This window comes from Eptatretus burgeri, chromosome 4 (assembly GCF_056783735.1).
Source record: "Eptatretus burgeri isolate ZD-2024b chromosome 4, Ebu_testis_v1, whole genome shotgun sequence".
In the NCBI taxonomy this organism is placed as follows: domain Eukaryota; kingdom Metazoa; phylum Chordata; class Myxini; order Myxiniformes; family Myxinidae; genus Eptatretus; species Eptatretus burgeri.
The window spans coordinates 53,309,425-53,336,555 of NC_140964.1; the positions used below are offsets into that span (position 1 = coordinate 53,309,425).

The following is a 27,131-nucleotide window of genomic DNA, read 5'->3' on the forward strand; positions in this document are numbered from 1 at the left end:
CTAAAACCCTTTAAGAGCCTCTTTTATCACCCAATGCAGCCCGACTACAACCTCCCTCCATCGGGGAGACGAGCGTCTGTCCCACTTGGGGACTTCTGTGTTTTCATTTTGATCTTGACTCGATCTTTACGCAACATGTTAACATTGTCTGCTGTGCTGGACAATGATAGGATGTAGAAAAAGACTTTGGAAATGTAATTTTAAACCCGCCTGTACATCCTGCACACTTTTCACGAGTGTGCATGGGTGTGTCGACATTGCGTACGACCCTCCACCATCAGCCCACCAGCTCTCCCTGCGCTTTCCCCGCCTATAAATGCAGGACCAGATTTGCCTTCTGCCACTGACTCGGTGGAATGCACAGACAAGGGCAGGAGTCGCTCCAGAACCGCACCTTTACCATCTGAACACGCTTGAAGAAAAGAACCGCAGGACAGGTAAATAACACCTTGCAGTTACATGCACGTGCTTAGATAGCTTCTTCACCTGAATAGCATGTCTATTTCACGTGTTGCTACTGGATATATGCTTGATGTTGGGTTAATGGTCCGGGTGGTGGGCTTGCGATTCTAAGATCCTGAGTTCAGATCCCTCTCGGCTGTTAAATTAATATAAGGTGGGGTTGACTCTGCCTGTCATCCTTCCGAGGTCGGCAAAATGAGTGTCAGCTTGCTGGTATTCTGTGACGGAGTAGCCACCCGTCCAGGATTGTGTCCAATGGCCAAGGAGACTGCTTTGGCAGCACCAACGCTCTCCACAGAGTATGGTCCCAATGGATGGATGCTGGATGTGATGCATATGTATGTTCTGGTGTAAATCTTCCTCACTCCATCAGGTCTGGCCAGCTGGTTCAGAGAAAATCTTGGTCCAAAAACGGTCCCTGGGTCACCCCCACAACAATATGGGAATTAGTGGTTCCATTACACAAGTGGTGGAGTTCGTGTGGTGCTTCATCTGCCATTCTATGATGGGTCTGAGCCGCATCCTGATTTTAATCAATAAATTCCAAGAGGCATTGAAAAGTTATCGAACGAAAGTCTCGCAGTTGTCCAATAGTGGGGCAACTTAGCTAAATATAGCATAACAATTGTGCATTTTGTGAGGAAAGCACCAAATTTGGCACACTAGTAGCCTATCATATTATGAACACATTTGGATATTGGGCCATCTCAAAATTTTGATGGTAGTGGAAAATGGCTGCCACAGCCATCAGCGGCTGAATTTGAGATGGCCCAATATCCAAATCTGTTCATAATATGTTAGCCTACGAGTGTGCCAAATTTGGTGCTTTCCTCACAAAATGCACAATTGTTATGCTAAGTTGCCCCACTACAAGACGTGCAAACCATTTTAATTTTATTTCTCAATCTCAACAATTCCCAAATTTAAAGGGGGTTTTTTTTCTACAGCAGTAATTCTGATTCTGATGTACCATACTCTGTGACAGTCGGTGCTGTTGAAGCTGTTTCTTGGCAAGGGTTATACTCGGTGGTTTGTCATTGGCTCCCAGCAGTAGTTGGGGCAGGAATTTGTAATTTGTTCAGGGTGCCGGCGAAAGCTCACCTCTTTATAGAAGAGCTAGGGATCTTCAACGTCCACCATCTCATGTTGTCAGACGGATCATCCGACTTAACGCCCTTCCGAGGGACGGCACGTACCTTGATGTATCACCCTGCCTGTGAAACACCTGGACGACAGTTTAAAGCTGGGTCGAGATTTGAACGCAGGCTGAAGAGCTTACAGGTGAGTGCGCACACTTCTCAGGTACCTTGCCAGCCCAATGGTGCCAAATCAATAGACGCTTGCAAAGTACACACAATGCTGAAATGAAGACGAACCTGCTTATTCAGTGGTTCACCGCTGACAATGCGCACAATTGTTCAAATCAGGTTTTGCGATATTTTTGATGTGAAAGTGAAAAATACCCGACATGTCAAAAAATACAATAAGTACCCTTTAGGCTTGTCACTTTTCCAGCACTCCTTCTTCCCAGGGTCTTGCTCCAACACCCAACTGTCGCATATATTTGAGCCTTTGCTTTGATACCTTTGCTCTTTGGTTACGTTAACGTTGTCCTGCCTTCCCTACGTAGTGCGACCATGAACGGCAGTGTATATCTGTTTGCATTGGTGCTGCTTCTTGGACTTGCTGTGTGCCTGGCTCATCCGATGGAAACGATGCGAGAGGATCGGAGGGCGGTGAACTGGGGGAATCAGGGCTCGGCACACAAGAATGAAGCCCTGGGTGCGTTGCAGCTGCAAGCGCTTCTCGAGCGTTATCGGGCAACACCGCAAGACGGTAGGGTACCAGTTTTGATCTGGTATGCTTGTGGAGATATATTCGCCTGTATAAAGGAGGGTAATTGTTAAGAAAGCAATACGTGATGGAGAGAATAACAGATGGAGAGGATCCAAACCAGAGTGCAGAATGACAGGAGCCTGCTGACAAACAATGAAATGGTACTTGGACTTTGCTAAATTATTTTGACTACAGGTATCACTGAAAATGAGGTGGCATGCAGATGCTTTGCTCATAATTATTATTATTATTTCGTATGTCGCCAGTGGCTGGCTGCTGGTTGCATCATTACTGGGAGTGTAGCTGTGCCGCTGATGCAGTGTTCCCTGTTTTCAGTAAGCTGGTACTCATTTAGCTGATCTCAGAAAGATGACAGGCTGAGTCATCCCACCTGGTGTTATTTAACGGCACGACAGGGGCTCAAACTCAAAAAAATAAAATCTTAAGACAGCCACCTTAACGTTAAGCCAACATCAAGCTTTTGACTCACAATGGGAAGGGTGGACTATTTCCAATTGAAGGGTGGCCCCCGAGGTAGCAACAAGTTCTGCTGGCAAGCTTACACAGTAATCAGTTTCAATTGCGCAGCTTTTGACATTTAGGCATTCCTGCAGCAATGTATAAAACGTTATTTTATATAACAAAGAACGTGTGCATAAAATTATGCTGTATATACTGCACAGGACACAAAGTCAGTTTGAAAGCCTGTTGGTCTGTCAAATTTCTATTTCTCCCCATGTCAACTGATGTAAGTGTATGGTGATGTCTCCCTGTCCCATCTCCTTGCATGTATGTGTTGTATATCCAATTAAGCTCCTGTATGAGCTTGATAATCTACAAATAGGTGGGTTGAGCGAATTATGGAAAAGGCATATAAAGGGTCATGTGGCTAGCAATGGGGGATATCATGAGTGTGATGCACCACCGACTTACAGTTCTGGAGGGAAGAATGCAATCAATCCATCTCAGGAAGGTATTTGCACAAACAGGAGAAAAGAAGAACAAAAGAGTGGAGGTGGGTAGTAAGCCTGGATTTTGGGAGTTTAATCAAGAGAGGGGTTTACGGGAAGAAAAAGTGCCTGCTGGAGGAGCTTCGAAAGGTCGGAGGACTGAGAGCAGAGGGAGCGAGACTATGGAAGAGAGGTGGTGATAAAAAAACCCCAAAAAAACAAGAAAAACAAGGAGAGGTACATTCAAAGTACACCGCCCACATACCAAATAAATAAATAAATCCTCCAATGCGTGACATTGCCAGAGCGCAAAAGGCACCTCATGAGGAGGAGGATAATGGGCCGACCACGTGCCTCATGGTTGCAGCAGGTTGATCGGCATCTCACGAAGATGGAGATGGGGCAGGCATCTGCCTGGGGTACTGGCAGAAGGTGGACTTGGGATATATATATATATATATATATATATATATAAAAACATGTCCCATGGTGTGCTGCATTTTTGGCTGCTGGTTGCATCATTGGTTAAGGGTGCCGCTATGCCACTGATGCAGTGCTCCTGTTACCACTACACTGGTGCTCATTTTGCCAACCTCAGAAGGAGGACAGGCTGAGTCAACCCCCTGGTGTTAATTAAGCAGCAGACAGGGCTCAAACTCAGGATCCTAGGATCCCAAGCCATCACGTTAACCGTGAAGCCAACGCCAGGCTTTATATGTAGTTATAGGTTTAGGTTTAGGTATATATATATATATATATATATATATATATATATATATATATATATATATATATATATATATATATATATATATATATATATATATATATATATATATATATATATATATATATATGCATATACAGGGAGTCCCAAAAGTAACCTCGGGATTTAGAAATTAAATAACATTTCTGTTTTTTTTTAAATAATTTATGATTATTTTTATACCAAAGGAAAATTTACAAAATGGAGAAAAATTTGCTTTATTTATGAAAAATGATGCAGTTTAGATGTCCTCCATTTTCGGCTTCGCAGAGGCGGGCTCTTTCGACAGTATTTTCCATAACAGTGGACAATAACTCTGGCTGCAGCCCTCAAATTTCTGCACAGATGTTGTCCTTGAGCTGCTGAATTGTACGGGGGTTATTGATGTATACACGATCCTTTAGGTAACCCCAAAGAAAATAATCGGGAGGTGTCAAATCAGGAGAACGTGATGGCCAAGAAATTTCTGATCTTAAGGTGGTTTTGTGGCATTGAAGTGTCGGCAGTATGCAATTTGGGTGAGAACAATTGATCGGTGAAATTTTAAATAAAATTCCACGATTTTGGTTCTTTGTTCAGTTGTGAATTTTTCCATGGGTAATTTCCAAATGTTAATCTAAATTGTGAAAAGAAAATAAAAACAAATTATTAAAAAACAGAAATGTTATTTGATTTCTAAATCCCAAGGTGACTTTTGGGACACCTTGTATATCATTCATATATATATATATATATATATATATATATATATATATATATATATATATATATATATATATATATATATATATATATATTTACACATAGGTGTACATTTGATTAAGCGTTGACAAGGGGAACCCAGCAGATCATTCAGGGGGGAAAGAAATCCGGTCTCGTCTTATCAAGGTAGAAGTCATCGTGCATCAAATAAAATGTCCCAAAATGTGTGAGCGTGCCTTGATCCGCTTCCAGTGCCCTGCCTCGCCATACACCCATTCGCAAACAGGCTCGAACACCAATCGACGTCACGTCGTCACCTCCAGGAACCAGGGATGCCAAGAATCAGGTATGAGCAGAACCAGCAGGAACGGTCCAACCATCACCCACCATTAGGAGCTATCAGGACCGAAAACAACGGACAGCAATAAGGAGCTGTGAGGCGCTGTGGGTGCTGTGAGTTGTAACCAGCTGTCACCAACTGTCACAAAGCTGTCAGGAAGTCACCAACTCACCAAATAACTGGAACTGAAAGGAACCGTCACCCAGCTGTCACAAAGTTGTCAGGAAAACGATCCTCTCATCCTTTTGTTGGCGACCAGTGTGGGCGGAGCCTCAAGCAGACTTCAGCCATATTAACCTTGCCGATTGGCGCATCATTGCACATGACCAACCGTCAACCTCACTATCATTCCTTCCTTATCAGAGCGAGATGCAACCCCAAATCAACACAGGCCTGGCTTACGATGCCACGTTTGGGGTGCTGCACGAACGGCAGAAAGCAGCCATTTGCCAGAATTACTGAGCCAAAACGTGAAGCGCTCATAAAACGTCAACGGATGCCAAACGTCGATGAAAGATATGTGGGTGAGGTCAATGATCCACAGCCGTATTTGACCATCAGAATAACTGCTCAGGAAAAGCCTGCGGTGTGCTCAATCAAATGTCCTGTAAGTCCAAACTGTAAATAAATCTTCCACCTCCAAGCCAATGTGTCCTGATGGAAAGGGGATAGATGAGCCTCCGTTTGGGCTAACGGCTATCTCACGTGCATGAACATATTGTAAAGAGGAAAAGACCATCCCATAAGAAAGGCAATCTGTTCTATACCCTTCTCCAACGCATCAAAGTGTTAGAATCCCAGCAGACATGCGGATGGGTCGATCCTGAACATGCATTTGTGGAAATAACTGTCTGAGGCACTGAATGTTGTCTGCATTAGGCGGATCCGATTCTGAAATCCACAAATACATATATATATATATATATATATATATATATATATATATATATATATATATATATATATATATATATATATATATATATATATATATATATATATATATATATATATATATAAAGCCTGGTGTTGGCGCAGTGGTTAGAGCAGCGGCTTGGGATCCAAAAGGTCCTGAGTTCAAGCCCCGTTGGGCCACTGAATTAATACACCAGGGGTTGACTCAGCCTGTCATCCTTCTGAGGTCGGTGAAATGAGTACCAGTATACTGGGCCGGTGTATACCCCAGTTAAAATAGGTGTACCATATCCCTGTGTCGTAAGAGGCGACCAGGGTTGCGTCAGGAAGGGCATCCGGCGTAAAACATGTTCCAAATCACTATGCGGATCATACGGATGATCCGCTGTGGCGACCCCTAACGGGAGCAGCCGAAAGAAGAAGATACAGTATATATATATATATATATATATATATATATATATATATATATATATATATATATATATATATATATATATATATATATATATATATATATATATATATATATATACACACATGTATATACACATATATATGTAATTACGTATATATATATATATATATATATATATATATATATATATATATATATATATATATATATACACATGTATATACACATACACACATACACACATACACACATACACACATACACACATACACACATACACACATACACACATACACACACACACACACACACACACACACACACACACACACACACACAGTGTAAAAGTATTAATCTCACTCCAAACTTTTGCACTTTTTGATGCCACTTGAGTTTATTACCTGCACCATCGAAGGTGAAAGGTTATATTTTCTCCCCTGTTTGTCTGTTTGTTTGTTACTGGACAAAAATTTTTTACTTCAAGTACAGGATGTCAGTCTATCACGTTTGTCTGTTTGTCACATGATTTTTGGCCACAGTTTTCAAGCAATCGATCTGAAATTTTTGTGTGTGTAGGTGACTGGTCATGGACAGCAACGTTTAAATTTGATGAAGATCCAAATCAGGATCCAGATCAGAGAATTTTTAAGAGATTCTTCACCATTGGGAGATATGACCAAAAATGATATGTAGCACGATATCTCAAAAAGTTGTGCATGGATTTGGATGAAAGTTGGTCGACACGTTGGGTGTGTGAAAATAATGAATTGATTAAATTTTGGTGAAGACCCGAATCCAGATCCGATAATTTTTTTTGAAGTGATTCTTCACCAAAGGGTTTGGTCGACCATACCTCCCCTGTCAACGATTCCGAGCGAGAGCAAGCTATTTAAGCAAACCAGTGAGGACAAAGTGAGCAGGCAGACACTCAACCCTAGCATATACCTTCTTGGCATGACTCCACCAAGTGGCATCGGTGACCAGTCAAGCAGCCTCGGCCCTATGGCCTCTTGAGGAAAGCAATATGGCTGGCTGCAACAAAAGTATGCCAAACAATGATAATAATCAGTCACAGAAAATGACAAGAGGGATACGGCTAAAGCCGAGATATAGCACGATATCTCAAAAAATTTGGACGGATTCACATGAAACTTAGTGGATGGGTTGGATGTCTGACAAGGACGAATTGATTCGATTTTGTTGAAGATCCGAATTCAGATCCGGATAGGAGAATTTTTTAATTCTTCAAAGTGATTCTTCACCATTGAGAGATTGGGCCATAAATGATATATATATATATATATATATATATATATATATATATATATATATATATATATATATATATATATATATATATATATATAATATTTCACGAATTTAGTGGACTCGATATGTTCTTCTGGATCAAGCATTGCGTGGCGGAGGTATGCGCTCTACCGAATGCACTCTGTCCGAGATGGGGGTCAGTGTCCATCATTCAACAATATCCTGTTGCCTTCACAAATCTGGTCTGCATAAACAGTTGGCAAGAAAGAAGCCATTACTGAAAAAGACTCATCTTAAAGCTCGAATGGAGTTTGTGAAAAAAGCATCTCAATGATACTGCAGACATGCGGAAAAAAGTTTTGTGGTCAGACGAGACAAAAATTTAACTTCAAAGCGAAATTCAGTGTTACGTCTGGTGCAAGCCTAACACTGCACATCACCCAGTCAAGATCATCCCTACCGTCAGGCATGCTGGTGGCACCATCATGTTATGGAGCTGCTTTTCATAATCAGGGACTGTCAAGCTTTTCAGGATAGAAGGGACAATGGACGGTGAAAAGTACAGGAGAATCCTTGATGAAAACCTGCTTGAGTCAGCCATGAATCTGAAACTGGGAAGGATATTCACATTTCAGCAGGACAATGATCCGAAGCACAAAGCTAAAGCCACACTGGAGTGGCTGAATAAGAATAAATGTTCTTGAGTGGCCCAGTCAAAGTCCTGAGTTGAACCCAATTTAACATTTATGATGAGTCTTAAAGATTGCAATCTATCGACGATCCCCATTAAACTTGGCAGATCTAGAGCAATTTTCAAGTGAAGAATGGACAAATATTTCACCATCTCACTGTACAAAGCTGGTCGAGACCGACCCACAAAGACTCGTCGCAGTCATTGCTGCTGCAAAAGTTGCTTCCAGCAAGTCCTGACCTCAGGGGCTGCATACTTTTACAACCAGTGAATTTTGATTTGCACATGTTTTTTGAGGGTATTCCTGACATGTAAACTCCTTCAACTCTCACAGTGTTTTGGTTGATCTCAGTTAATAATAAAAAAGTTCATTTGGAAAAATTGTTTCTACATAATAGTAAGGTTGGGCATACAACCATACTTTTTTTGAAAGGAGTGTTTTTTATAGCCAAATTTCATGCTGATCACGAATCCGTTGAACTTTTTAACCTAGGATGATGTCTTAGGTTAGTAAAATGCAAAAATTCAAAACGGCCGCCAAATTTACCCATTTTCAGGTAAAATTTGATAATTATGGCTTACTAGAGCATGTGCTATGTCATTTCTTATGTTTTCAGGGTCACTGATATCGAATATGAGGTCAAAACAGTGACACATGATGGCTGTATGGATTTATCGCTAAACATGGGTATTTTCGATGAAAAATACCCACTTTTCAATTTCATAACGAATTTTGAATTGATTAATCAACTATATCCTTTGTTTTTGATGTTGTACGTTTTTCGTGTCGTTAGACGTTACAGATAATCAACATTGATGTCTGCTGAGACTTCTAGTGTAAGAAGCATGGAGGTCCAGTGACTCCTATTTCCCTTTACTCTCTTGAGAGACTTAATGAATCACAACTACTCAAGGAAATAGGCAACCTTAGATCGACAGTGGCGCCCGATATACGCCAGAAGCGTAGAGTGGAATGTACCGACGGAACAAAAACTTTCACGCTTGAGAAGTTCAGTGTAGACGAACTGAAAACATCTATCAGAAATGCTGTCAAACCAGAGGACAATGTTTCTGTCGATGTCGATATATTGCTGAAAAAAGTGCTTTGAATGTTGAGATGTTGAGGTGATGATTAAAGTAGTAGTTTACGGAAATTTGTGATATCTTAATTTGATTCTTTGAAATTTGGGTCACGCTCACATTTTTGTGCTGATTTTATCGCAATATGCATTGTGGGGCAGTCTGGTTGACCTGCACAAGTTTAAAAGTATGATTATCGATATCAGCGACCCTGAAAACATAAGAAATGACATATTACATGCCCTAGTAAGCCATAATTATCAAATTTTACCTGAAAAGTGGGTAAATTTGTGGCCATTTTGATTTTTTGCATTTTACCAACCTAAGACATCATCCTAGGTCAAAAATTTCAACGGATTCGTGATCAGCAGGAAAAATGGCCATAAAAAACACTCCTTTCAACGGGACAACAGAGATAAAGTCGATGTGTGCCCAACCCTAATAATATGTAACTCATCTAAATGGGACATTATTGGGTGGGGGTGAATACTTTTTCAGGCCACTATGTTTCGATACACTAGAAAATCTTAGATCCTCTCCTCCACTTTGCTCTTACCTCTCTTTTCAAAATCCTGAATTCACCTATTGGCAGGGAAGGATTCACCTATGCCCTCCCCTGCATCAAATTTCCTTGTTTGTTTGGAAAAATCAGAAGAAGGTAAGTTATGCAAAACATGTTCAGTGATGATGGTGATAGAAAACGTTACTAAAGCCCTACCTTTTCATCCCCTTCAAGGTGCTCATTCACAAGAAAAGAATCACCACTTGAGAAACAATGACTACTTAGGCTGGTTGGATTTCCGCAAGAGGAAAGCACCTATGTATGACTACTAAGCATGCTTTGTAACCTCAAAAGTGTTAAATCCACAATGTATGCTAATCTGAGATTTGTTTCCTTGTATTTTTAGTTCCATCACAGAAAAGAAAGTTCCAGTGTGCTAGAAAAAAGTGAATTCACCCTCGTCGTTATAAACGACAGGAGTTGTCAGTTGATTAATTTGGATTTGGAAAGGCAAGAATTTGACTTTTAATATGCTCTTAAGAAAAACCCAAAACATTATCTGCTCCTTTATTCCCAATGATTGACTGTGAGTGTTCTTATCTCAGCTTATTTGACATTCGGTGAATGCAAACCTTATTGTAAATTTCACCTTTAATACCCATTAAAGCTCATGTTCAAGTGTTCTCTGCTGTGTGACTACTTCATAACATACTTAAACAGAGTAAAGTGTTACGACCTCACCCTTAAGAAGGGGGCACTCGGGGTTCTGTAACTACTGGCTCCGGAGGGCCAAGTTGATGTGCTTGGGAGATCACTACGTTGCCCGTTTGTAGATCATGCCATGTCAGCAATCAGATGTGACAGAGTGGAATTATCATCTGAACGGTGGTGCTGATTTAAAACTACTGTCACCTTGTATGCTGTTCAAGCACAGTTGTGCTTGACTGTACCAAGTCAAACACTGGTGAATAAATGCAAATCCTTCACTTAAGATTCGGAAACAGGGTACTGTTGTAGAATTTTGTAGTTAACTGACTCAATGTAAAACCTGTTACTCAATCTGTTTGAAACAATTAATTCACTGTCCACAACGGAAAGTACATTACATCAGATAATTTTATTAACATGATACCATGGAGTCCAATCCACTGAGATGGTATACATCCACAATGATTTGCACTAAGCTAAGATTAGATTTCCTGGCATTTATATGCTTTTGTCGGAGCGGAGGGGGCTGATAAGCATTAGGCAAAAGAACTCTAACTGCAATACGTGTCAAATTGGTGAAAAGCGAATGACATAATCATGGCAAAAGTTGGTGTTATCAACCAGGTCACTTTGTTCCATAGCAAGACATTCCTTTTATCAACATTTAGGTCAAAATACTCTTGGGTAAAGGGAAGCATAACTGACAGCCAATTTGACTTATAGCATAAAAATTAAATTTATAAAGCACCAGCAACAATTATAATTGAGAGTACATTAATATAATTATTTTCTTCCACAATTCCCCCCTTTTTCCTTATCAGGAAAATTTGAATAATTATATTACACATGATCACCATACCCCGTTCCTGGAGGAGAAAAAGATATCTGTTACACAAGTTCAATCAACAATGGCAGCGAGTGCTCATATCAGAAGAATGCTGGATAACGACCATTTCAATCGTGTCCCAACCAGGTGAGTGAGTGCGTTTCCATTTAATTCATGGCCTGTTCATCAGCATGTGTCACAAATTGAAAAGACATGCTACCCGAAGTCAGAAGATAAGCAGGTCAGGGTGTAGATGGAGCAGCACCCAACGGGAAACACAGTCGAGGCACTCCTTGAGCTGCATACAAGGTATATCTTGGCAGGTATGAGCTTGGGCTCGACACTGGGTTTAAGGAGACGAAAAGGACTCGAGAGGTGACCCAGAGATCCAGCCCCAGTAGTGTTTGGGGCCTCGCAGCAGCAGTTTGTGCAATCAGGTTTGATTCACCAAGTGAGCTGTGCACGTTGGATGCAGCCGCGATGGCCGCACGAGCCCCACCCGCACCATTGAACACATGTTGCAGATGACTTGCGGTGTGGACCTTCAGGGCCTTCGTCGTGCATTGAAGCAACCACGGCAAGTTCACGATGTATTTGCAGAGCAGCAATTTGTGAGTGTGGTTGAGGACATTCCTCCAGGCTTGCCTGGCCTGCCTGGCACCACGCAATGGTGACGTTAAGACTTTGCCTTGTTGTGGTTTGACTTGTCCAACCTTGTCTTCAGTGGGTTTTTTTCTTTTTTTCCTCCACATGCTCATCTTATCTCCTCAGGAAGGGGGTAGTTTCATGATCACGTGTTGAATGCCCAATCACCCAAATCTGGGTTCTCCCCATCGTCCCTGAGGTTAAGCATCGATTAAACATGCCAATCCATAAACGTCATGGGCTCATGTATTTCAACAAGACTGACAAAGGTTCTTGCAGAAGCATTCAACTTGCATTATTTGTCATATCAATATTTTATGCCTTTCCTTATTATTTTTTCACACCTAAACAACATGCTAAAATATACATAAATCTCAGTTGTATGTACACTCAAAACATTCATCTCATTTGCTATTTCCATGTCACCTGTACAATAACTATGAAAATTAGCTACTTTCAAGTACCGAATGCAAAGCAATTCAATTTTGCACAGTTACCATTATTTATTTCCAGCTAACTTAGCACTTCCGTACTAATGAAAGATGGTTGTCAGTGTTAGAAATACTTCAACTTACTCAAGTAAACGTACAATAAGTACCACTTCATCAAAAATCACATACTGACCCAATTAAACAGAAGACAGATAACACAGGTAATATTTAAATTGGCTTGTAGCATCATTGCACTTTTTTCGATAATATAATTCCTTTATTCTTACCGATTTAACATTTATTTCACATGGTCATGTCTTCTGTACTCTGCATAATTCTTGTTTATCCTTTTATTTGTCTTTCTACAAATTGTAGAGGTATTTTATTTAAATTACAGTCAGGTCAGTACTGGCTCCTAATCAGTGAGAGCAATACAGTTACAATACATGGTACAATTCCTAATTCCATTAAATTGATTTCATAATTGCTGTTGGTCTCACCACTCTTCCAGTCATTCTGCATTATGGTTATGTAAATACCATGCTGTTTTCCCTCATAACTTGATTTTCCCTTGCAGTTAACTTATGATTCCTAATATGTAATGTTGACCAATCTGTCGATCAATTTAATAATGCAGACCCCACTTCAATATTATGTAAGTACCTTAACTTAATATATTATCTTGATTCAATTCTCAGTAACTTTTCCCTATCCTCAATTAACAGATCAACAAGGTCCATAGGTACAGTGATTGACAATATATTAATCAACAAATACAAGTTATTAATAACCAGCGGCGTACCCCACTGATATAACTGATCATTCACATCTGTCCCAAGTTACTGGTTTAAAGATACAGACTCTAATTACTCCGCAAATTTCGATCCATTCAAGAAGAAGTAAGGAAAAAGATAGGAGAATAGTCTGTCACTTGAAGACCCCAATACATTTAAATTAGGATTATGAGACTTATATGATAAAAGGTTTCTCAATTTGTAATCTCAAAGCAAAAGTTTATATTAATTATAACCAAAAGAAACATGATGGTTCGTTCTAAATGTTCTCAATAAGTTCCTTTTTTTAAATGAGCTTAGTCTGAAAGTAATTAACACAGTTACCATACACAACCTCCATGTTTATGTATTTGACAACCGATCCGGTAAAAAAGGTGTGTGAAAATCATCATTACAACACAGGTCAAAGCACATTGGTGTACTGTGGCTCGGTGTGTGCAAAACAGTGTGCAAAACACACCTGTGTGCTAGGTTATTATAATTCACAAAATAGATTCCCAAAATAATTCAAAGCTAAGTTGCACATTCTTACATTAATTCACAGGAGTAATTAAACAAGAGTAGCTTGGCTATTGTTTTAGTCACTGGGTGGAAGTCTTTCTCAGGCTCTCCGCTCTGCACTCCCCCATAAGAGTTCCACGCCGGTGTTGTCAGCATGGCATCATTCGAGTTGCCGAACTGCAGACCACACTTTGGCTGCAGAGTGCCCACTTGGGATCAAAAGCTCGACAACACGGTTACAAAATTTCTCCAAACAGTTTAAACAATACCAAATGCTAACGTTGTTTAATTAACCTGATGAGCATCCATTTCTTTCATGGTCAATGTAACTGAAATATCTCGGAAAAATAATGTTTAATCAACCTCTCTCACCACTATTCAGAATTCCATCAACATTTTAAATCTCTGACATTGTCCATCTTGTCCATTTCTCTCTCACCAAAACAGCAACATGCTGCAATATAACCGACTCACTTACTCAAGCCATCTAATCACGTCCTCTGACCTTTCAAATACGAATCCATTTCCTTTATCAAAACAAATAAATACAGTTTAAACCTCTGTTTAAAACAGTGCATTATTCATCCAACCTTGCTTAAACAGCTTTATGGTCTATCATTGTGACAATAAAAATATTTTCTTTGAAAATCAATAAATCAAAAATAAAAACTTCAGCGTCTATCCAAGGTCGGGAACACACATCTATTCTTCCCTGCCGGTAAAGCACAAACGTTCCAGTTTAAAGGATTGGAATGTAGTTTTGGCCTGTTAAGGGAGATTCGTGACCTTGGTTTTTTTTCCCCTCTGATAAGGCCTGCAATGGACTGGACAGCAAGTCTGTGCACTAGCTTTGTCTGGATTTTAACCCAATTTTCTTCACCAGTCGATGCACTTCGTTAAAGGTCCTGTCACACCTTGACGATTTAGCCAACGTATGCCTGGCGTATGCAAAATTGGGCTAAAACGCCGGCACACGTCGAATACGTTATGGGTAAGTTTGTATACGTTAAGAGCACGCTGAAAAACACTGCCATACGTCGTAGTACGCTGGCTTTCATCGTTGTACTTTACGGTTGTCCTCAGATTTTAGCATGCTTGAAATTTTACGACGTATGCCAGCGTATGACTCACACGTTCCGCTACGCTGGCCATAAGTTGTAGGCACGTTATGCGATCAATGACACACGTTGACACACGTTACTTGTTACTCATAAGTCGAAACACGTCGAGGTAATGATTAGCTTACCCAAAACTTATTTATAACCTATGAGTAGCGTGTTGAAGGCACGTCACACGATCGTTGACACACGTCGAGGCACGTTATGCGATCGTTGACACAGGTCGAGGCACGTTACTTGTAAGTTACTCATAAGTCGAAACATGTCAAGGTAATGCGTAGCGTACCCAAAACTTATTTCTAACCTATGAGTAACGTGCTTTGAACCTATGTGTAACGTACCTCCAACGCATATTGATGTATGTAGACTTATTTGATTGACGTCTTGCGGACGACCACAGAACTTACTGAACGTGTTTCCAATTTACAGCTACCATATAATGGCGTATTGGCAGCGTTTAAAAAAAACAAAAAAAACAATAACCCGATATTTTGTCACGTGCCGTTACGTCACGTCCGATTGCCTCTTCAGTTTGCTCATCTTATTCTTAGTTCCTCCTCTGTGAATATTTTCTGTTTGAGGATATTGTCACGTCGACGTCGAAACTTTAAAGCAAATGTCCGAATATATTTAAAAATTCATGATAGACGCTCTCAAAAGGCACCGTCTATGTGAGGATGTGTACATGTGCTCAGTATTTCAGGAGATCCGGATCTTGCATACACAAGAGCCGAGTCCGAGAGATTAAGGTTTTGTCTTCACAAGAAGAACAAGAAGAACAAGAAGAACAAGAAGAACAAGAAGAACAAGAAGAAGAAGCAGAAGAACAATGCCGAGCTCTCTATGAGCAGCGTTCGCTATGCGAGACGCTGCTAAAAAAGAAAATGTGCCTTGATGGAGAAAATAAGTTTCGGTATGCTAAACATTGCCTCGACGTGTTTCGACTTATGAGTAACTTACAAGGAACTTGTGTTGACGTGTGTCAACGATCGTGTATCGTTCCTACAACTTATTCCCAGCGTAGCGGAACGTGTGACCCATACGGCGAGTACGTCGAAAAATTATCAGCATGCTTGAAATTTCACGACGTACTAAACGTACCACGAAATATGACAGCATACTTCATCGTTTTTCAGCGTGCTCCTAACGTATACACAACTTACCCATAACGTATTTGACATGTGCCAGCGTTTTAGACACATTTTTCATAGGTCGGCATACGCTGGCTAAATCGTCAAGGTGTGACTGCATGGTTGACACTTCCAATTTTCAGGCGGTTATGATTTAAATCGGCGTGCGGCAGGTTTTTAACAGGCTATGCCACGAGTTCGTTAGCGATACATGCAGCACGCTATGCCTAAGTTAAACTATCGTTGGGCATAGGTTGTGAACGCCGACAACAGGCTAAGCATTCGTTGGTATAAGTTATCTATAAGACAACGAAACGTTCTGTACCCGTTACTAATATGTTATGCATACGACCAACACGTTATGAATACGACCAAAACTTTAAAAAAAACATCAAAATTTCAGCGTACGCCAACGTTTTACATACATTTTTATACGTTGCCATTGCTGGCTAAATCGTCAAGGTGTGACAGCGCCTTAAACAGATCAATCATTGTAAGAGGTAACTTATTTCATTCATATATGCAATGAATTTTGCCTGCCTGAATCGATCAAAGGGTTACACTGGGTTGTTTGCCATTGCCTTCCCAGCAGTAGTTTTGGCAGGAATTTGTCTTTAACATCCATCAACCAATTAAATGTCGTTTATTAACTGTAACATTCACAGACTAATGAAGACAGCACACTTAGTTTAACGTCCATCCGAGGGATATTTGATTGATCACTCTCTACCGGAATGCTGGTGGGAGGTTATAAATCCTAAATCATCCTAAGGTACCAAATCATACACAACTACTTTACAAATCACTTTAACATCATTCCAAATCACATTTCTACATTTAGATCACATCTTTTAAGTACAAATCAAATCAAATTTTGGAAACATTTCTCTTTTTTTTTTTCCCTTGCCAACGGCATGCGCACTTCGACACAATACACCCCCCCCTTTTGAATCCGCATACGAATTGAATGGAGGGTTCAGTACTCATAAATCTCTTCAAGCAGTATGAACAGCTGCTCAGCACTTCACCCTGCCGGGCCGAGCAACTAGAGGATTTTCCCTCATAATGCCGGCGATAGCGAGCCTCCTAAATGGACTTCGCTTTCATCTCATTCGAAAGCTAAGGTGAGATTTAAACACAGTCTCAGTAGAGAGTGTTGGCCCGTACAGGGAGAGATCTCGTGACATTATCAGCACCAAACCACGGACAACCAGGCTGCTTTCGCTCCCTGCCTGAAGTTTCTTCAGTTGTTACAATATCATTTCTAAGAAGACATTCATATATGACATCGTCCAGTAATCTTCAGTTCCTTATCGAGCTCACAATCACTTCCAATTCAGATTTTCACCAACATTGAATTCACACACACACCTCTCGATCCGGTCCCAAAAAACTCTCAACAACATCCGCCCCGCACAATGAATCAACAACGCGTGCAGAGTCAATCGCCATCGTTTTCCCCTGGATTCGGCATGCGCATTTCACCTTGTCCAGAGTCTTCACAATCTACGGTGACGACCAATCTCTATCTCCATTTTCCGTCACACATGCATTCCCACAAGCTTCACAGGTCACAATACACAATAGAGCACATTTTAATCCAGTGGAATCTATTGGACTCGCACACGTTCCATTTCTCCACTCACTCAGCACCACATGCAGATCAATGCAAATTAGTGTGCATACAAATCCGTCCAAAGAGGTAACTCCCTACGGATCCGTAACACCTCCACACAATACCATGCAACAATTTCACGGCAAGCAAACTTCCAGTGAGTACAATGAACAAACAGAAATCCAAACAGGTAACTCAACAAACATTCATAACACTTATCTATTTCCCACTTAACCATTCTCCTTCCTTCGCAGCCTCTGTGGCCTTTCTGTATCGGGTCTGCACTCCAACCCTGTCACCAAGAGGATCCCTTTCTTTGCGTTGTGTCTCAGCTTCCTTAATCTTCTCTTGAAGTATTCCTCCTCGATCCTCTTCCTGCCCTGTACCATCATCTCCCACTGCGCCCATTGCGCCCGGTTCTTCGTCCTCGAGCGGCGGCGCCATTGGAACTATGATGTCGGGCCACCTATCTGACTCTTCTCCATCATCCTCAAATCTGACAGGTGCAGCTCGCTGTTTTCTCTTTGCCTTATTTTCAAGTCTTACTGGCATCTGCATGGTCAACTGTTCCAGCTGACCCTTCAGGTTTAACAGCCGCATCTTTTTGACCCTGTCACGATACTCTTCCATCCAGTTCATGTACGCTCCCCAGTGTACGTGCCTTGAGGCCTTTCTGCCCTTTCCTTTCTCCTCCAGAACTTACTTTCCTCAGATGATTCAAACAATCCCGATCAAACATACCATTCTCAGGGAAAGGCAAATTCCTGTTCATAGTGCAAACGCACCAATTTGCAATGTCTCTCACAGAATCAGGTCCGTATTTATCAAGCATACATCTCGCGCATGTCCCTCTGCGTGGCCTGTGGCATGCCACTTCGATATCCCCAATCTCATCACTTTTCCCAACACCATTTCCCATCCTGCAAACCGTTACCAGGTCACAAATACCATGAAATATGCACTTTAATATAACGAAAATACAATAAATGCTCAAAATACAATAAATGCTGGCCAGCACTTTAATTAAGTGACCTTAACATTCTGTTGATATGCACTTCATAACATCAATCCACATAACACATAACAATCACATCACACAGCGAGCTGGGTCTCGAACCCCTCACGGAGGTGGTATTCCAACCCCGCTCCCTTTGGCCAGAGGGGATTGGCCTTTCCCCAATGCCTCTGCTGTACCCAGTACAGCACCATGAGCCGAGTACCGAACTCACTCAAGGTACGGCGAAGACTCTAGCTTCCCGTCAAGACATCCATCGATCTCTGTTCAGCCCCGAAGGCTGAAGCGGTCTCTGACTGCAGGATCCTCCCAGGCCTCCAATAAAATTCTCTGACATGTACTTTCCTTCGTTCAAAGTACGTTACCCACTAAGAACAGCCCCGCTGAGTCAGTCAGGCAATGAGTCAGGGATGACATCTCGTTGGCATTCGCCATCCCTCCGGACCATGGACTGCCTCCAGGGATTTAGTACATCCAAGTCACGGCACCAAACTGTTGTCGCATTTTGTAGTTAACCGACTCGATGTAAAACCTGTTACTCAATCTGTTTGAAACAATTAATTCACTGTCCACAACAGAAAGTACATTACATCAGATAATTTTTTATCAACATGGTACCAGAGTCCAATCCACTGAGATGGTAAACATCCACAATGATTTGCAATAAGCTAAGATTACATTTCCTGGAATTTATATGCTTTTGTGGGAGCGGAGGGGGCTGATCAGCATTTGGCAAAAGAACTCTAACTGCAATAAGTGTCTACTAGGTGAAAAGCGAATGACATAATCATGGCAAAAGTTGGTGTTATCAACCAGGTCACTTTGTTCCATAGCAAGACATTCCTTTTATCAACATTTAGGTCAAAAGACTCTTGGGTAAAGGGAAGCATAACTGACAGCCAATTCGACTTATAGCATAAAAATTAAATTTATAAAGTACCAGCAACAATTATAATTGAGAGTACTTAAATATAATTTTTTTTCTTCCACAGTATGGAGAAAGGTATAGAACAATAGATCCCATTCACACTCGATAGTAATGAAATAATTAAGTAAATAACAAAGTACAGGCCACAACACAAGTTGAACAGGAGGGCCGACAACTGCACAGAACAAAGTCTTTATTTAATGCCAAGGGGGTTGGAGGGGCGGTAGGGGGTGGATGGGGAAGCAAAACAACAAATAAATATTCGCAAGGATATTAAGGAAAGAGGGAGTTAAGAGAGGAAAGGAATTCAGGCCTGTCTGAGGTGATGGTCAAGTGGTTTCATCCAAGCAGCAGGCCACAAAATTGCATTGTACCTCTCAACCATACCACTAAACACAGTGTAACCCACAACCTCCTTTTTTTCTCTTCTTCATCCTTTCCATGTCAATGATAACATGGCTTCCAACAACGCAGTCTTTACTTCAATAACACAGTTCCTCCACGAGGCCTCGCACATCCTGAGACACGTCACAACAAGCCACAAGATAGCTTCTTCCGGGTTATCGTCTCTCATGGCTCGCATCTCTGCATTGAATATGGTCTTCGATCTCTACTACGTCTCATACTCCCATGCTGCTGCTCTAAATGCAGTTTTCTACCAATGTCTCTCTCTCTCTCTCTCTCTCTCTCTCTCTCTCTCTCTCTCTCTCTCTCTCTCTCTCTCTCTCTCTCTTTCTCTCTCTCTGTTTCTCTCTCTCTCTCTCTCTCTCTCTCTCTCTCTCTCTCTCTCTCTCTCTCTCTCTCTCTCTCTCTCTCTCTCTCTCTCTCTCTCTCTCTCTCTCGCTCTCTCTCTCTCTTTCTTTCTCTCTCTCTCTCTCTCTCTCTCTCTCTTTTTTTATTTTTTTTTATTTTTTTTGTATACCTTGGTCGAGGCTCGTATGAGAGCGAACATACAACTCACAGCAAGGAGGCATGAGACAAAAGGGGCGGGAGTGGAAGGGACAAAACATTGGGGAACAGACAGGTGAACTGTGGAAGGGAGAGGGATGGGGATGGGACGGGGAACATGGCGAGGAGAAGATGGACATTACAGGGACTTTCAGGAAGGAAAGCAGGAGAATTGAAGGAAGTGGGCTTGGGTGGATTATCGGGGGTAGAAAAGATCGAGGATTTGGATGGGGGAAGATAAGAGGTGGTGGTGAACAGCTGTTTTGAAAGCCTGGAGGGAAGAATGGGAAAGAATAGAGTGAGGAAGTTTATTCCAAAGGCGGGAAAAAAGAGGAATGAAAGAGTGAAGATGAGCAGTGATTCGTGATTTTGGTAGTTTTACCAGAAGGGGGTTGTTGGCGGACCTTGAGCGCCCTGTGGAAATGTGGTTGGGACAAATCGCAGAGAGAGCAGGGGGGGCAAGGCTGGAGAGGAGTCTGTTGTTGCCTTTCCTCCATGGGCCAAGAAGCTTGTCTAAAAAGAATCAAGTTAAAGGAGGAAGCAGAGAAGACACAATTTGTTCTTCTTTTCCTCCTCAGTCAGAATAATCCAAAATATCATTAAAATTATGTGGGGGCCTCACCCATGGGAACAATGTGAAGCCCTGTGAGGAGGGAAAGATGGATAAGGATGGAATATTAACCAAAAATAACAAAATAAAATACAACAGAAAAGCATCTATTCTGGTGGAGCCTTAAGTAAACTATTCCTTAACGGGCCCTCATGCACACCACAGTAGATGGACAAGGAGAAGTATAAGACAGAAATACCAGCTGCGGGCCGAAGGTATGCTGTGATGCTACTTCTAAAGTGACCCACTTGGCAGCTGTCAGGGGGCAGCACACACCGCACTGATAGGTGCCCAGTTATTCTTGTGTAGATGAGAGGTGTCACGACAATCACACAGGTCTGGCAGCTTGGCTCCCCATATCGCACAAACCGGACTGGACTCCTTGAATGAGACCAGACCCCGCAAACTGGACCAGACCATGTCGACGATGAGAATTCTCCCGGACTGGACTCCCACTGGACCACAATATGACTGCTAGACAACCGGTCAATCACCATGGGTTCTTAAGCCTTATGTGGGCACCAAGGATGCCCCACTTTGTGGCATCGCCATACCCTGTCGGCTCCGCACCGATTGGTGGTTTGGCCGTAAATTATCGGGAAACCTCTACCCTGAATCTCCCGAGTCTTCCCAATTGCATGAGGATTGAGTTTTGGTGCCAAAACTAGCATGTCCTTGCTGTTGTAAGGCTAGACTCCACTATAAAGCACACATGAGACATTACAAAGGCAAGAACATTATAAAGGGTTTAACTTTAAAGGGATTAGCGGTCTTAGACACAAACATTAGGAAGGTTTTCGACACAAACGACAGCTTTCAATGCAAATATCAACGCATAATCCTTAATCACAATTAAATCTGATAAAAGGAACAAATTACCTTCGGGGGCAGGGCCTTGCATCAGAGTATGCTGTACTTCAAGGGCATGTTAAGGTTGCTGTCCCATCAGCAAACACTCACTTGGACATTTGAGGATTTTGAGGTCCCACAGTATATTTTGGAAAGTAAGCCATTATGTGTTCATATATGCAGGCCAAATTCCAAAATCCTTCCTCCAGGTGACAGGAAGCACCAACCACCAGTGAATGAGGCAAAACTTAATTTCCAGGTTAAAACACATGCGCGCACACACACACACACACACACACACACACACACACACACACACACACACACACACACACACACACACACACACACACACACACACACACACACACACACACACACTGGGTGCTCAATCCCATCGAGCATGGACAACCAATTGAGACTAGAAGGGCACGTGGTAGAGCGCATACCTCTGCTATGCAATGCCTGATCCAGTAGATTAATTGGTTCCCAAACTGTGGTCCGCGAGTACATGGCAGGTGGTTCAGAAGTTATTCCGCAAAAAAAAAAACAGAATTTATCTTTCAGGTTGTACGTTTTCTCAAAAAAAGGCAGGTAGCTCAATTTATCTCCTCGACGTCCGTCATCTTTTAATAGATATGTTCTTTCCAGTACTATTCCACATTTGCTCGCTTTTGATACAATTCTAAGCAGATATTTTAACCGAAACGGATACAAAGTTAACTTTCCGTTCATGTTCAATAATGACATATCACAGCCCGCCATATTGTTACGTCACATCATGTACACTGTGCAATCATTTTCTTTGTTCATGTTGCATCCCACCTAACTCGTCTTTGTATTTCCGGAGTGTATTTAAAAAAATAAAATCATGACTGGTTCAACTTGGTGAGCAGTGAGCACAGTGCATTGCAAAATGGAGAGATTTCTGATACAAGCGAGTGGTAGTGGGGACCAGCCTGGGCCTACGACTGGAATCGAGGAATCTCATCAGCCACCTTCAAAGAAAAGAAAGCAGAAATATAATCCCGAATATTCAGCATTGGGATTTACATTTACTGGATCCGAGGATAAACCAAAGCCACAGTGCATTATTTGTCAGGCGGTATTGTCAAACAAAGCGCTTAAACCCGTGAAATTTCACCGCCATTTATCTACAAAGCATCCGGAATGCGAAAAGAGGCCACGTTGAGTTTCTCCAACAAAAGAAACGGGAACTTTGCCATCAGGAGGTTTCAATGTGTAGAATGACAACTTGACTTAATAGTGGTTTGAAAGCATCTTTCCTGATTTCGCTGAGGATTGTAAAGTCCAAAAAAATACCCACACAGTTGGGGAAGATCTTGTGATACCCTATGAGAGGGATGTGTGCGAGTGTTTATTTGGCTCCGAAGCAGTAAAAAAACACACTTGCCTCCGTTCCAATTTCAAATAATACAGTTTGTCGTCGCATTCAAGACGTGTCACTCGGTATCGAAGAGCAACTTGTTCAACATCTTCGAGGTAAGAGATTCGCCGTTCAACTCAACGAATCTACAGACGTTGCTGGTTCAGCTCAATTACGCAATTGCTCAATTACAAGCAGTCAAGATGTGTGTGCGGGGTCTTTGGGAAGGTGAAAATCGTTGATTTCCTTCCTGTTCTGTAAACATCTGGAAACTCGGACAACTGGTGAAGAACCGATGGTGAAGAAATCTTCAAAACTATTGATTCCTACATATGTGTGCACATTGATTAAAGTGGTCAGATTGTATTGGGAAAGGAACTGACAGTGCACGCTCGATGATGGGAGTGCAAAAAGGTATGATTCAGCAGGTAAAACAAGTTACCCCATCAGTACGAGTAACCCACTGCATTGTGCACAGAGAAGCCTTAAGTGGGGCAACTTAGCTAAATATAGCATAACAATTGTGCATTTTGTGAGGAAAGCACCAAATTTGGCACACTAGTAACCTATCATATTATGAACAGATTTGGATATTGGGCCATCTCAAATTCAGCTGCTGATGGCTGTGGCAGCCATTCTCCACTGCCATCAAAAATTTTGAGATGGCCCAATAACCAAATCTGTTCATAATATGATAGGCTACTAGTGTGCCAAATTTGGTGCTTTTCTCACATAATGCACAATTGTTATGCTAAGTTGAACCACTACTTAGCAGCTCGCCATTTGGAGCGAGAACTATACACTGTCTTGACAGATACAGTGATAACAGTAAACTTTGTTAAAGCAAGGCCACTTAATTCTTGTCGTCTTCCTACATTATGCAATGAAATGGGAGCTGACCGCAGTCCAACTGTTGCTGCACACCCAGATCCGCTGGCTCTCATGCGGACGAGTCTTGCAATGTGTATTTGAGCTGCACAAGGAACTGGAGAAATTCTTGACAAACGCAAGCTACAGCCATGCAACATGCAAGGCAATTCCAAGACCAACTGTTTCTTACTAAACTTGCATATTTATCTGATATATTTAACCTTCTCAATGATCTCAACCTTTCACTGCAAGGCAAAGACACGAACGTTTCGATGCTTAGCCATAAAGTGATGGGATTCAGATAGAAACTCGATGTGTGGCGAACTCGCTTGGAAAATGGAATTACAGTACTGGAATATTTCCTTTGCTCAGAGAATTTCTCAGTAATTGTGAGATTGGATTTCCCAGCATCAAAGCAGTTTTGACCGCTCACTTTAATGCCTGAGATACACAATTTGAGACCTACTTCAGAGACATTTCAGATGACACATGGCAGTGGATCCGTGCTGCACCGTTCTCCGAAGATGTCGTTTGAAACACAAACCTTGGCTGCCATCCCAAGATCAGCTGGTGGATTTGCCATGTGATGGCAGCCTGAAGGTAACATTCAGAGCAATCTCTCACGGCCTTTTGGCTCTCCACTGAAAAGGACTGAAGAACTGCCAGGTGAAGCAATAAAAAATATTGCATCCATTTGCAACAAGCTGTACTTGTGATGTTGAATTTGCTTGCTCAACAGCCCTAAAAACAAAGGACAGATCTCAGCTCCAGCCAGAACATAACTTGTGTTCCTGCCTATCCATGATTTCTCCTTGCATTGATGAACTGGCATGGAAGATTCAAGCCCAGAGCTCTCATTAAGTTGAGTAAGTTATGTTCATACTTTACTCTCTACATGTACTTGTATCATTTAAAATGTGTAGCAATAATACCACAATTCTTAAGTTTCGTACTGTTATCATTTTAAAACACCAATTTGAACACATTTGAAAGGGTCTGCTTTTTGACAGACTACACACAAATGCTTGTTGTGCGTGACATCACCATTAGTCTGGTATATGCACTTAAAAATTATTTTTTAAATATTGTTCTGAAAAAAGAGGGGGTAAGTAGTCTGTAGAAAAAAATATAGACACTAAGGTGGTCTGTGTATTGAAAAAGGTTGGGAACCACTGCAGGAAAACAAATCTGGTCCAATACATTTTTGAGATATCGTGCTCCATTCCATTTTTATCCCAATCTCTCAATGGTGAAGAATCACTTAAAAAATTCGAGTGGTCGGATCTGGATCCAGATCTTCACCAAATGTCAATTCTTCCTTGTCAAACACCAAAACTGTCCACCAAGTTTCATCCGAATCCGTCCACAACTTTTTGAGATATCGTGCTATATATTACTTAAGGCGTATCTCTCAATTATGAAGAATCACTTTAAAAATTCTAGTAGACGGATCCGGATCTTCACCAAAATCGAATCACTTTGTCCTTGTGACACACCCAACGTGTCCACTGAGCTTCATCCGAATTTGTTTAGGCGTCATGTCAAAAAAACGGCATGGGTCAGGGTCAGGTGTCTTGTCTTGACATCTGAAAAGCCGGATGTCTTGGTATGCAGTCAATTACCTTTGTGGCCACGAAATCCCTTAAATCTGGTGGGGTTTTCTTTTTTTGCCTCGTTTTCAATGGAGCAGTAAAACCCATAGTCACCGAAGAAGTGTCCACCTGCTCAGGTGGATGTGAACTAGTGGGTAAGTAAGGCTTTATTTATTTATTCATACGCAGCATGTGGCTATCTGGTTGCATCATTTTCTGGGAGCACAGCTGTGCTACTGTTACCAGTAAGCTGGTACGAATTTTGCTGGCCTCAGAAGGATGATAGGCTGAGTCAACCTTCCTGGTGTTAATTCAATGGTTAAGAGGCTTGAACTTGAGACTCCAGAGTGTTAAGCCATCTTAAACCAACAACCTAACCGTGAAGCCAAGTCCGAAATAAAAGTGAAGAAAAGAGATTTTGTTCATCTGAACCTTGAGGAGTTCGAGGTTCGAGGAAAGACGAAAGAAGGTAAGTCATTCCAAACTCAAACTGTATGGAGAATGAGAGAAGGTACATGGTGACGTGTTGCTGCATTCTCAAACGATACAGGTTATATTGGTCCGGTGGATTATCGCACACTAGCAAATACCCATCGACGTTATTGTTGGAAAACTTTGAGTTGACTTGGTAAACCAGCTGTAGGTCCAATTAATCTACGTATACAGAGAAATGAGTTCCAGCTCGGGTCTGGCATTTGTCTTGACTTCAGATTTTCTGCTTTGAAAGCACTACAACTAATGCTTTTTAATTTATCGTTTGGCAACAGGACTTGGGGGTATGTTCAGTTCCCAAGTTTCTTGTAGAGCGTTCGTAATTTGTTTATAGCACCGACGATAGCTCGCATAGTCTTCGCAAAGGACTCCATGGGATCTTCAACTTGTCCACCTACTAATGCCAGCAGATAAGGATGCCCAGTTTAACGTCCATCCGAGGAGTCTGAGGAACTGCACACACATTGATGCCTCACCTTGACTGCAAGACATCATCTCGGCAAAGAATCAAACTCGGGTTAGGCGGCTCAGAGGTGAAAAGGAGTTGATGGTTGCCAATTGTGATGTCACAGTGTTCATATCAACACGTGATTGTTGAAGACAACCTGTGATCGTTGTGCTCTTCAGCAGGTTTGTGGAGCCTCGACTTGACTTCACACTCATGTAATTATGTGCAAGCACTAATCACTGTCAATTAGCTCATTTTGTGTAGGCTCAAAGAACAGGTTTCACCATGATTTA

The 27,131-nt window shown here is 41.6% G+C and overlaps 1 protein-coding gene across 1 annotated transcript; it reads left to right on the top strand.

Moving 5' to 3' along the window:
- Window positions 1-304: 304 nt before the first annotated feature.
- On the top strand, window positions 305-10,614 carry LOC147028071 (uncharacterized). The gene is made up of 5 exons (XM_085878083.1): window positions 305-437; window positions 2,093-2,298; window positions 10,166-10,220; window position 10,286; window positions 10,338-10,614. Exons 2-5 carry the CDS (start codon window positions 2,100-2,102, stop codon window positions 10,458-10,460), a joined length of 378 nt encoding a protein of 125 aa, XP_085734209.1. The 5' UTR covers window positions 305-437; window positions 2,093-2,099; the 3' UTR covers window positions 10,461-10,614.
- Window positions 10,615-27,131: the final 16,517 nt, after the last annotated feature.